Here is a 13327-nt window from a genome sequence, read left to right as displayed (position 1 = left end):
TGTTGTCCAGGTCAGGATAACCAAAATATTTCTTTATTAAAGACTATCAGAAATAATTTTGGTACTATTTTGATCCAAAGCCATGAATGAGTGAGTCACTCAGCTTTATGTAGGTGCCGGGCTATATGATTGAGTGACTCAGCTTTATGTAGGTGCCTGGCTATATGATTGAGTGACTCAGCTTTAAGTAGGTGCTGGGCTACATGATTGAGTCACTCAGCTTTATGTAGGTGCTGGGCTATATGACTGAGTCACTCAGATTTATGTAAGTGCTGGGCTATATGACTGAGTCACTCAGATTTATTTAGGTGCTGAGGCTATATGACTGAGTCACTCAGCTTTATGTAGTTGCAGGGGCTATATGACTATATGACAATTATTGGATATCCACTTGATAATATATAACGATATTTTTGATGTAATTTTTATTTTAAAAATTAAACGAAAGTGAGCAATTGTAATCTGAATAAAGGCCAAAACATTTATTTCTGTTTTTAGAGGGAGAGAAACACTGGGCCAATTGTGCGCCGCCCTATGGGACTCCCAATCATGTTCGGATGTGATACATAATAATAATAATAAGGATTTTTGTTGTATGATTTGTTTTGTCATTTCTGGTGAATTAAACTGAAATTGCAACCAATCACGGCCATTTGTGAAAAAGCCAACCTAACTAAGAAATACATTTGACGATAGAATTCTCCCCCTACCCTCCTTCTAAGCAAGTCTGTTGTCCAGCTACCTGTTAATAGCCATTATGGCGCTGTACAACGTGACCGTGTGTGTTTGAAAGAGTATTTTCCAGTAAGCAACAATTTGCTTACCTTCATGAGACAACTTTGTTCCAATATTTCTGTAGTTTATTGATATTTATTCCAATAGTAATTCGTTATGGATCCATAACTAAATAAACATAGGCATATTGAAAGAGTATTTGTTATCATTATTTTATTAAAGAAAGCATAAAGATGCCCATTATTAGTTACATTGTTTTAGTTTGAATATGCAAACTGGCACTAAGAACAGCAGATACGTTTCCCTAGTCAGCGTCATTATTAGTTACAGTGCCTTGCGAAAGTATTCGGCCCCCTTGAACTTTGCGACCTTTTGCCACATTTCAGGCTTCAAACATAAAGATATAAAACTGTATTTTTTTTTGTGAAGAATCAACAACAAGTGGGACACAATCATGAAGTGGAACGACATTTATTGGATATTTCAAACTTTTTTAACAAATCAAAAACTGAAAAATTGGGCGTGCAAAATTATTCAGCCCCCTTAAGTTAATACTTTGTAGCGCCACCTTTTGCTGCGATTACAGCTGTAAGTCGCTTGGGGTATGTCTCTATCAGTTTTGCACATCGAGAGACTGAATTTTTTTCCCATTCCTCCTTGCAAAACAGCTCGAGCTCAGTGAGGTTGGATGGAGAGCATTTGTGAACAGCAGTTTTCAGTTCTTTCCACAGATTCTTGATTGGATTCAGGTCTGGACTTTGACTTGGCCATTCTAACACCTGGATATGTTTATTTTTGAACCATTCCATTGTAGATTTTGCTTTATGTTTTGGATCATTGTCTTGTTGGAAGACAAATCTCCGTCCCAGTCTCAGGTCTTTTGCAGACTCCATCAGGTTTTCTTCCAGAATGGTCCTGTATTTGGCTCCATCCATCTTCCCATCAATTTTAACCATCTTCCCTGTCCCTGCTGAAGAAAAACAGGCCCAAACCATGATGCTGCCACCACCATGTTTGACAGTGGGGATGGTGTGTTCAGGGTGTTGCTTTTACGCCAAACATAATGTTTTGCATTGTTGGCAAAAAGTTTAATTTTGGTTTCATCTGACCAGAGCACCTTCTTCCACATGTTTGGTGTGTCTCCCAGGTGGCTTGTGGCAAACTTTAAACGACACTTTTTATGGATATCTTTAAGAAATGGCTTTCTTCTTGCCACTCTTCCATAAAGGCCAGATTTGTGCAATATACGACTGATTGTTGTCCTATGGACAGAGTCTCCCACCTCAGCTGTAGATCTCTGCAGTTCATCCAGAGTGATCATGGGCCTCTTGGCTGCATCTCTGATCAGTCTTCTCCTTGTATGAGCTGAAAGTTTAGAGGGACGGCCAGGTCCTGGTAGATTTGCAGTGGTCTGATACTCCTTCCATTTCAATATTATCGCTTGCACAGTGCTCCTTGGGATGTTTAAAGCTTAGGAAATCTTTTTGTATCAAAATCCGGCTTTAAACTTCTTCACAACAGTGTCTCGGACCTGCCTGGTGTGTTCCTTGTTCTTCATGATGCTCTCTGCGCTTTTGACGGACCTCTGAGACTATCACAGTGCAGGTGCATTTATACGGAGACTTGATTACACACAGGTGGATTGTATTTATCATCATTAGTCATTTAGGTCAACATTGGATCATTCAGAGATCCTCACTGAACTTCTGGAGAGAGTTTGCTGCACTGAAAGTAAAGGGGCTGAATAATTTTGCACGCCCAATTTTTCAGTTTTTGATTTGTTAAAAAAGTTTGAAATATCCAATAAATGTCGTTCCACTTCATGATTGTGTCCCCCTTGTTGTTGATTCTTCACAAAAAAATACAGTTTTATATCTTTATGTTTGAAGCCTGAAATGTGGCAAAAGTTCGCAAAGTTCAAGGGGGCCGAATACTTTCGCAAGGCACTGTACATTGTTTTAGTTTGAATATGGCACTAAGAACAGCAGATACGTTTCCCTAGTCAGCGCCATTATTAGTGCAATGCCCCTTAAAATGTTGCTCTGTGCAGTGTGGCAGGATGTATTTGTTCTTTTCTCTCTCTTTGAATCAACTGCTCACCACTCTTCATTAATAAGGTAGTGACTGCCCATTACTGTACAGCTTATCCACTTATTAACCGCCTAAGGTCTAAGGGGCTGGGTTTCTAATAAGCTAACATACGGAATTGTTTTAAGATAGTCATATGGAATTGTTTTAAGATGGTCATACCAAGGATTATTTCAATATTTTATTTAGAATTTTAGGACACCTGTATATATAATATATTGACATTTTTTAACATTTGAATTTGGCAGTCCCAAAATAACAGACAGTCCCAAAATAAATCGAAAGTAGGTAGGTTTTGAAGTGTCTGTCCTATATCTGAGACATATTAAAAAGCTAAACAAATTGAAAATACATTTACAGTGGAATTAGCCCTATACCTTTGTTGTGGAAATGCCCCATTCACTTCCATTCATTTTTCTGCCCGGTACTGGGTTACCTTCAGACAATTCCCGTGACACTTAGAGCTAATCGTTGTCATGAAAAGACAGATTTTTGGAATGTCCCATGGTCTGACAAACACTGCTATAGCTCTGCCACCTTCCACTGCAGATGGAATGTCCCCTGGTCTGATAAACACTGCTATAGCTCTGCCACCTTCCACTGCAGATGGAATGTCCCCTGGTCTGATAAACACTGCTATAGCTCTGTCACCTTCCACCGCAGATGGAATGTCCCCTGGTCTGATAAACACTGCTGTAGCTCTGCCTCCTTCCACTGCAGATAGAACGTCTCCTGGTCTGATAAACAGTGCTATAGCTCTGCCACCTTCCACTGCAGATGCGGAAGGCCCATTTCTGTGGGGGCGTGTCCATCATTTATTGATATTACTTTAATAAAATATTTCAGTTGGGTTTATTATTTCATTATTTAATTCCTTAAAGTCATCATCTCATCTCTGCTGAGGCAGTAGCAGCCAGCCAGCCAGCCAGACAACCATGCAATGTTATGTCTGTGCTCCCCATTGATTGATCCTATTTAGCTAGGCTACTAGCTATGCTGCAGAGCTGTCTGACCAAATCGTTTTAGTAGCTACCTCATCAACTGTCTCTATCCCTCTCTTGTGTTGTGTTGATTCCTCTCTCATGTGGTCTGTGTGTATCCGCTTCTATCCTGGGCCGTTAATGAACAAGTGCAATGGATTATGGTCATTGTAGTTAATTACCACGTTTTCTGCGCTGAACTAGGTTGAGTATTTGCCTAATGAAAACTACTCATTTCTATTGTGAATGATTTGATTTCTCTCTAGAACTCACCAAAAAACGGAAGTAGTTGTCAATAATCCCACCTGCCCTCCCGAGTGGCCCAGTGGTCTAAGACATTGCATCACAGTGCTAGCTGTGTCACTAGAAATCCTGGTTTGAGTCCAGGCTCGGTCGCAGCTGGCCGCGATAGGGAGACCCATGGAGCGGTGCACAATTGGCCTGAGTTGTCCTGGTTAAGGGAGGGTTTGGTCGGCAGGGATGTTCCTGTCCCAACGCACACTAGCGACTCCTGTGGTGGGCCGGACTAGGAGTACAGTGTTTCCTCCGACACATTGGTGCGGCTGGCTTCCGGGTTAAGCAGGCGTTGTGTCAAGAAGCTGTGTGGCTTGGCTGGATTGTGTTTCGGAGGATGCACAGGAGTTGCAGCGATGGGACAAGACTAACTTCCAATTGGATAATGAAAAAAAAGAATCCCCCCCAACATTGTATTTATTTTTTATCTCTTAGGACTAACACACAAACACATGTTGGCCCTGCTGAAGGAAGCCAAGTCTCTCTCTGAGGTAACCAGAGACGTCTGTCTGTAGCTGCATCTGTTGGCTCCATTAGTGAAAAATATTGGAGGGTTGCTGGTGTGGGATGGAGTGCTTCTCTGTGGAGTGTCTAAGAACACCAGGATCTCTCAGTTCTCAGGTCCATGTATTAGGTAGTTCAGGGTAAACAAGGGATCTGGTAGTTCAGGGTGAACAAGGGAGCAGGTAGTTCAGGGTAAACAAGGGAGCAGGTAGTTCAGGGTAAACAAGGGATCCGGTAGTTCAGGGTAAACAAGGGATCTGGTAGTTCAGGGTAAACAAGGGAGCAGGGAGTTCAGGGTAAACAAGGGATCCGGTAGTTCAAGGTAAGCAAGGGATTATGTAGTTCAGGGGATCAGGTAGTTCAGGGGATCAGGTAGTTCAGGGGATAAGGTAGTTCAGAAGATCAGGTAGTTCAGGGGATCCGGTAGTTCAGGGGATCAGGTAGTTCAGGGGATCAGGTAGTTCAGGGGATAAGGTAGTTCAGAAGATCAGGTAGTTCAGGGGATCAGGTAGTTCAGAAGATCAGGTAGTTCAGGGGATCCGGTAGTTCAGCTGATCAGGTAGTTCAGGGGATCAGGTAGTTCAGAGGATCAGGTAGTTCAGGGGATCCGGTAGTTATGGGGATCCGGTAGTTCAGGGGATCATGTAGTTCAGGGGATCAGGTAGTTCAGGGGATCCGGTAGTTCAGAGGATCAGGTAGTTCAGGGGATCAGGTAGTTCAGGGGATCTGGTAGTTCGGGGGATCCGGTAGTTCAGAGGATCATGTAGTTCAGGGGATCAGGTAGTTCAGGGGATCAGGTAGTTCAGGGGATCATGCAGTTCAGGGGATCTGGTAGTTCAGGGGATCATGTAGTTCAGGGGATCATGTAGTTCAGGGGATCATGTAGTTCAGGGGATCATGTAGTTCAGGGGATCATGTAGTTCAGGGGATCAGGTAGTTCAGGGGATCAGGTAGTTCAGGGGATCCGGTAGTTCAGGGGATCCGGTAGTCAGGGGATCCGGTAGTTCAGGGGATCAGGTAGTTCAGGGGATCATGTAGTTCAGGGGATCCGGTAGTTCAGGGGATCATGCAGTTCAGGGGATCCGGTAGTTCAGGAGATCAGGTAGTTCAGAAGATCAGGTAGTTCAGTGGATCAGGTAGTTCAGGGGATCAGGTAGTTCAGAAGATCAGGTAGTTCAGGAGATCCGGTAGTTCAGGGGATCAGGTAGTTCAGGGGATCAGGTAGTTCAGGGGATCCGGTAGTTCAGGGGATCTGGTAGTTCAGGGGATCATGTAGTTCAGGGGATCCGGTTGTTCAGGGTTAACAGGGGATGAGTTTAGATAATAAAGGATGGCTTCTGGGAAATGAACACAATAGCACAAATAACTAAACACTTCAGATATTAGGTTGAGGAAAGGTAGCATGGTCCTACATCTGTTTGTGCCCTCTTTCCAACGGTATTTGGCGTGACATTGACCATATACTGGAATCTTGGAAGGATATTGACCTCATCCCGTCAGTAGAGGATGCCTGGTTATTTAAAAAAAAAAAGTCTTCCTCACCATTTTAAATAAGCATGCCCCCTTCAAGAAATGTAGAACCAGGAACAGATATAGCCCTTGGTTCTCCCCAGACCTGACTGCCCTTAACCAACACAAAAACAACCTGTGGCGTTCTGCATTAGCATCGAACAGCTCCCGTGATATGCAACTTTTCAGGGAAGTTAGAAACCAATATACACAGGCAGTTAGAAAAGCCAAGGCTAGCTTTTTCAAGCAGAAATTTGCTTCCTGCAACACAAACTCAAAAAAGTTATTGGACACTGTAAAGTCCATGGAGAATAAGAGCACCTCCTCCCAGCTACCCACTGCACTGAGGATAGGAAACTCTGTCACCACCGATAAATCCACTATAATTGAGAATTTCAATAAGCATTTTTCTATGGCTGGCCATGCTTTCCACCTGGCTACCCCTACCCCGGCCAACAGCACTGCACCCACAGCAACCCGCCCAAGCCTTCCCTATTTCTCCTTCTCCCAAATACAGTCAGCTGATGTTCTGAAAGAGCTGCAAAATCTGGACCCCTACAAATTAGCCGTGCTAGACAATCTGGACCCTTTCTTTCTAAAATTATCTGCCGAAATTGTTGCAACCCCTATTACTATCCTGTCCAACCTCTCTTTCGTGTCGTCTGAGATCCCCAAAGATTGGAAAGCAGCTACGGTCATCCCCCTCTTCAAAGGGGGGACACTCTTGAACCAAACTGCTACAGACCTATATATATCCTACCCTGCCTTTCTAAGGTCTTCGAAAGCCAAGTCAACAAACAGATAACCGACCATTTCGAATCCCACCGCACCTTCTCCGCTATGCAATCTGGTTTCAGAGCTGGTCACGGGTGCATCTCAGCCACGCTCAAGGTCCTAAACGATATCGTAACCGCCATCGATAAGAAACAATGCTGTGCAGCCGTAATCATTGACCTGGCAAAGGCTTTCGACTCTGTCAATCACCACATCCTCATCGGCAGACTCGATAGCCTTGATTTCTCAAATGATTGCCTCGCCTGGTTCACCAACTACTTCTCTGATAGAGTTCAGTGTGTCAAATCGGAGGGCCTGTTGTCCGGGCCTCTGGCAGTCTCTATGGGGGTGCCACAGGGTTCAATTCTCAGGCCGACTCTCTTCTCTGTATACATCAATGATGTCGCTCTTGCTGCTGGTGATTCTCTGATCCACATTGACGCAGACGACACCATTCTGTATACATCTGGCCCTTCTTTGGACACTGTGTTATTAAACCTCCAAACTAGCTTCAATGCCATACAACACTCCTTCCGTTGCCTCCAACTGCTCTTAAATGCTAGTAAAACTAAATGCATGCTCTTCAACCAATTGCTGCCTGCACCTGTCCACCCGCCTAGCATCACTACTCTGGACGGTTCTGACTTAGAATATGTGGACAACTACAAATACCTAGGTGTCTGGTTATAGACTGTAAACTCTCCTTCCAGACTCACATCAAACATCTCCAATCCAAAGTTAAATCTAGAATTGGCTTCCTATTTCGCAACAAAGCATCCTTCACTCATGCTGCCAAACCTACCCTTGTAAAACTCACCATCTTACCGATCCTCGACTTCGGCGATGTCATTTACAAAATAGCCTCCAATACCCTACTCAACAAATTGGATGCAGTCTATCACAGTGCAATCCGTTTCGTCACCAAAGCTCCATATACTACCCACCACTGCGACTTGTACGCTCTCATTGGCTGGCCCTCGCTTCATACTCGTCGCCAAACCCACTGGCTCCAGGTCATCTACAAGACCCTGCTAGGTAAAGTCCCCCCTTATCTCAGCTCGCTGGTCACCATAGCAGCACCCACCTGCAGCACACGCTCCAGCAGGTATATCTCTCTGGTCACCCCCAAAGCCAATTCCTCATTTGGCCGCCTCTCCATCCAGTTCTCTGCTGCCAATGACTGGAACTAACTACAAAAATCTCTGAAACTGGAAACACTTATGTCCCTCACTAGCTTTAAGCACCAGCTGTCAGAGCAGCTCACAGATTACTGCACCTGTACATAGCCCATCTATAATTTAGCCCAAACAACTACCACTTCCCCTACTGTATTTATTTATTTATTTTACTCCTTTGCATCCCATTATTTCTATTTCTACTTTGCACATTCTTCCACTGCAAATCTACCATTCCAGTGTTTTACTTGCTATATTGTATTTACCTTGCCACCAAGGCCTTTTTTGCCTTTACCTCCCTTATCTCACCTCATTTGCTCACATCGTATATAGACTTGTTTATACTGTATTATTGACTGTATGTTTGTTTTACTCCATGTGTAACTCTGTGTCGTTGTATGTGTCGAACTGCTTTGCTTTATCTTGGCCAGGTCGCAATTGTAAATGAGAACTTGTTCTCAACTTGCCTACCTGGTTAAATAAAGGTGAAATAAATAATATATATATTAGTTGTTAAGACAGCACCAGGCTAGAGGAGAGGAGTGTCAGGGATATAATGTCTGAGACATTGTTGAAGTATTTTCATCCTTGTCTTGAAAGATTCACGTTGTGTGTGTTGTTTCTGCCCCCCACCTAGGATAAAGATGATACCCACTTTGTAGTCTTCTCTAAAGAAGAGGGATCCGGACTTGGTTTCAGCATCGCTGGTGGAATGGACCTTGAGCAGAAGTCCATAACTGTAAGTACAGTGGTATTACAGTAGTATAACAGTAGTATAACAGTAGTATAACAGTAGTATAACAGTAGTATTACAGTAGTATAACAGTAGTAGTATTACAGTAGTATTACAGTAGTATAACAATAGTATAACAGTATTATTACATTATTATTACAGTAGTATAAGCGTAGTATAACAGTATTACAGTAGTATAACAGTAGTATTACAGTAGTATTACAGTAGTATAAAAATAGTATTACAGTAGTATAACAGTAGTATTACAGCAGTAGTATTACAGCAGTAGTATTACAGTAGTATAACAGTAGTATTACAGTAGTATAAAAATAGTATAACAGTAGTATTACAGTAGTATTACAGTAGTATACCAGTAGTATTACAGTAGTATTACAGTAGTATAACAGTAGTATTACAGTAGTATTACAGCAGTGGTATTACAGTAGTATTACAGCAGTTGTATTACAGTAGTATTACAGCAGTAGTATTACAGTAGTGTTACAGTAGTATTACAACAGTAGTATTACAGCAGTAGTATTACAACAGTAGTAGTATTACAGTAGTGTTACAGTAGTATAACAGTAGTATAACAGTAGTATTACAGTAGTATAACTTCTTATGGCTGCAATCCCGTTAACGGGAGCGATATGACACCAGCCAGTGAAAGTGCAGGGCGCCAATTTCAAAACATCACAAATCTCATAGTTAAAATTCCTCAAACATACATGTATCTCATACCATTTTAAAGCTATTCTCGTTGTTAATCCCACCACAGTGTCCGATTTCAAATATGCTTTACAGCAAAAGCACCTCAAACGATTATGTTAGGTCACCACATAGCAACAGAAAAACACAGCCATTTTTCCAGCCAAAGATTTTCCAGACAGAGTCACAAAAACCACAAATAGAGATAAAATTAATCACTAACCTTTGATCACCTTCATCAGATGACACTCATAGGACTTCATGTTGCACAATACATGCATGTTTTGTTTGATAAAGTTAATATTTATGAAAATCTGAGTTTACATTGGCGCGTTACTACATTCACTAGTTCCAAAAACATCCAGTGATTTTGCATAGCCACATCATTCAACAGAAATACTCATCATAAATGTAGATGATAATACAAGTTATACACATGGAATTATAGATTTACCTCTCCTTAATGCAACCGCTGTGTCAGATTTCAAAAAAACTTTACGGAAAAAGAAACCCATGCAATAATCTGAGACGGCGCTCAGAAGTAAAAATCACAATAGCCGCAACGATGGCGTCAACATAAACAAGAAATGACATGATAAATATTCCCTTACCTTTGATGATCTACATCAGAAAGCACTCCAGGAGTCCCAGGTCCACAATAAATGTTTGATTTGTTCGATAATATCCGTTATTTATGTCCAAATAACTTCTTTTGTTAGTATACATATAGTATACATATCCAAACGCTAATTCTGGTCAGCGTTACATCGGACAAAAACGTCAAAGAGTTATATTACAGGTCGAAGAAACATTTCAAACTAAGTACAGAATCAATCATTAGGATGTTTTTAACATATAGCTTCAATACAGTTCCAACCGGAGTGTAAGCGTGATCAGAAAATGGCTGCTTGATAGACACCTGATACATTCTGCTCTCATTCATTCCCACAACAACTTCATTGGGGTGAATACATACAAAGCTCAGATTTCTCACTTCCTGTTTTGATTTCTCCTCAGGATTTTGCCTGCCATATGAGTTCTGTTATACTCACAGACATCATTCAAACAGTTTTAGAAACTTTAGAATGTTTTCTATCCAATACTAATAATATTATGCATATATTAGCAGCTGAGACTGAGGAGCAGGCCGTTTACTTTGGGCAACTTATTCATCCAAGCTACTCAATACTGCCCCCCAGCAATAAGAAGATAACAGTAGTATAACAGTAGTATTACAGTAGTATAACATTAGTATAACAGTAGTATAACATTAGTATAACAGTAGTATAACAGTAGTATAACAGTAGTATTACAGTAGTATTACAGTAGTATAACAGTAGTATTACAGTAGTGTTACAGTGGTATAACAGTAGTATAACAGTAGTATTACAGTAGCATAACATTAGTATAACAGTAGTGTTACAGTAGTATAACAGTAGTATTACAGTAGTATTACAGTAGTATAACATTAGTATAACAGTAGTATTACAGTAGTATTACAGTAGTACAGTACATGTTTTAAAAACAAAACAAACAAAAAATATTTTGAAAATGTGTCATGAAAGATATGGAGTAAGTAATGAGAAACCTAGAGTAAACAAATGTTTTTGTCTCTATTCAATGTTGAACAATTCATTACTCACCCACTCCACTTACAATCAATCCAATCCCTTGAGATAGATTGGAGTGCCTAGTGTGTAGGGGCTAGGAGTTGATTTGGGATTTAACTTCCCTTCTTAACTCTCCCACTTACCTCTGTTTGGGGCAGGTCCATCGGGTGTTCTCTAAAGGCGTGGCCGGCCTGGAAGGAACCATTCAGCGGGGGGACAGTATCCTGTCCATCAACGGCAGCAGCTTGGAGGGGACGTCCCACGTAGAAGCCGTGTCCTGTCTCCACCAGGCTAGACTGTCCTCTCAGGTCCTGGTGGTTATTCGCAGGGGAAAGGACAGTGAAGGACAGATGTCCCCGAGACAACATGACCTGGCCCACCACACCGGAAGAAGCTACTCCCTGGGATGCAGAGAGAACCGGCCTGAGACGACTAGATCTGTTATGGGACTGGGAGGTACAGGATAGGAAACGTTAACATACTGCAAAGCCGGAGTGATCTGCACATTTTTTTTTGTAGCTTTCAAATAGGCACATTCTTCTCCTATACCCTGCAACTCTTCCCTGAGTCCTTGGTGTACAGGAGATGTGTTTTTTTGCAAACGGGTAAACTAATGGTTAATAAACAACTCTTAAGGGCTCATAACATTATATTTTCCAGAATTACGTTCTGTCTGTTTTATTTGTTCCCTGGTTTTAGATCTAGTAGGACTTGTTTACTCTCGGTATGGTTGTTCTAAGTCCGTGTAATGCCATTAATCACATCATAAGACCAATTTTTAAGTCTTAAACAAAGAAAACGAACAAGTTTAGATTTAATAGCATATTTAGAAAGAGAGGAGTGAATTGGTCTAGTAATGTTTCTGCCTAGTGCTACAGCACGCCATGGCAGAGTTCACTAAACAACTGACACCCAATGACATAACATACATTACATACATAACATACATTACATACATAACATACATTACATACATAACATACATAACATACATAACATACATAACATACATAACATACATAACATACATTACATACATAACATACATAACATACATTACATACATAACATACATTACATACATAACATACATTACATACATAACATACATAACATACATAACATACATAACATACATAACATACATAACATACATAACATACATAACATACATTACATACATAACATACATAACATACATAACATACATAACATACATTACATACATAACATACATTACATACATAACATACATTACATACATTACATACATTACATACATAACATACATAACATACATAACATACATAACATACATAACATACATAACATACATAACATACATAACATACATTACATACATAACATACATAACATACATTACATACATAACATACATTACATACATAACATACATTACATACATTACATACATTACATACATTACATACATTACATACATTACATACATTACATACATAACATACATAACATACATAACATACATAACATACATAACATACATTACATACATAACATACATAACATACATTACATACATAACATACATTACATACATAACATACATTACATACATAACATACATAACATACATAACATACATTACATACATAACATACATTACATACATAACATACATAACATACATAACATACATAACATACATAACATACATAACATACATAACATACATTACATACATAACATACATTACATACATTACATACATTACATACATAACATACATAACATACATTACATACATAACATACATAACATACATAACATACATAACATACATAACATACATAACATACATTACATACATAACATACATAACATACATTACATACATTACATACATAACATACATAACATACATAACATACATTACATACATAACATACATAACATACATTACATACATAACATACATAACATACATAACATACATTACATACATAACATACATAACATACATAACATACATAACATACATTACATACATTACATACATAACATACATAACATACATTACATACATAACATACATAACATACATTACATACATTACATACATAACATACATAACATACATAACATACATAACATACATAACATACATAACATACATTACATACATAACATACATAACATACATAACATACATTACATACATAACATACATAACATACATTA

General features: G+C 39.8%; 1 protein-coding gene across 6 annotated transcripts in view; it reads left to right on the top strand.

Moving 5' to 3' along the window:
- LOC110536484 (PDZ domain-containing protein 2) overlaps positions 1-13327 on the top strand; it is a 291837-nt gene that overhangs the window by 268478 nt on the left and 10032 nt on the right. For 5 of the 6 annotated variants that reach the window (XM_036936523.2, XM_090191265.1, XM_090191266.1 and 2 more), the window contains 2 exons: positions 8697-8798; positions 11266-11563. In XM_036936523.2, coding sequence (XP_036792418.2) covers positions 8697-8798; positions 11266-11563 — 400 coding nt within the window. Of the gene's footprint in view, positions 1-8696; positions 8799-11265; positions 12042-13327 lie in introns of all 6 variants that reach the window. The other variant, XR_016484730.1, reaches the window with a different exon arrangement.

This window comes from Oncorhynchus mykiss, chromosome 11, assembly GCF_057628025.1.
Source record: "Oncorhynchus mykiss isolate SJ-2025 chromosome 11, ASM5762802v1, whole genome shotgun sequence".
Classification (NCBI taxonomy): domain Eukaryota; kingdom Metazoa; phylum Chordata; class Actinopteri; order Salmoniformes; family Salmonidae; genus Oncorhynchus; species Oncorhynchus mykiss.
The sequence above is the reverse complement of the archived record's forward strand: the minus strand, read 5'-3'. Positions and strand labels throughout refer to the sequence as shown.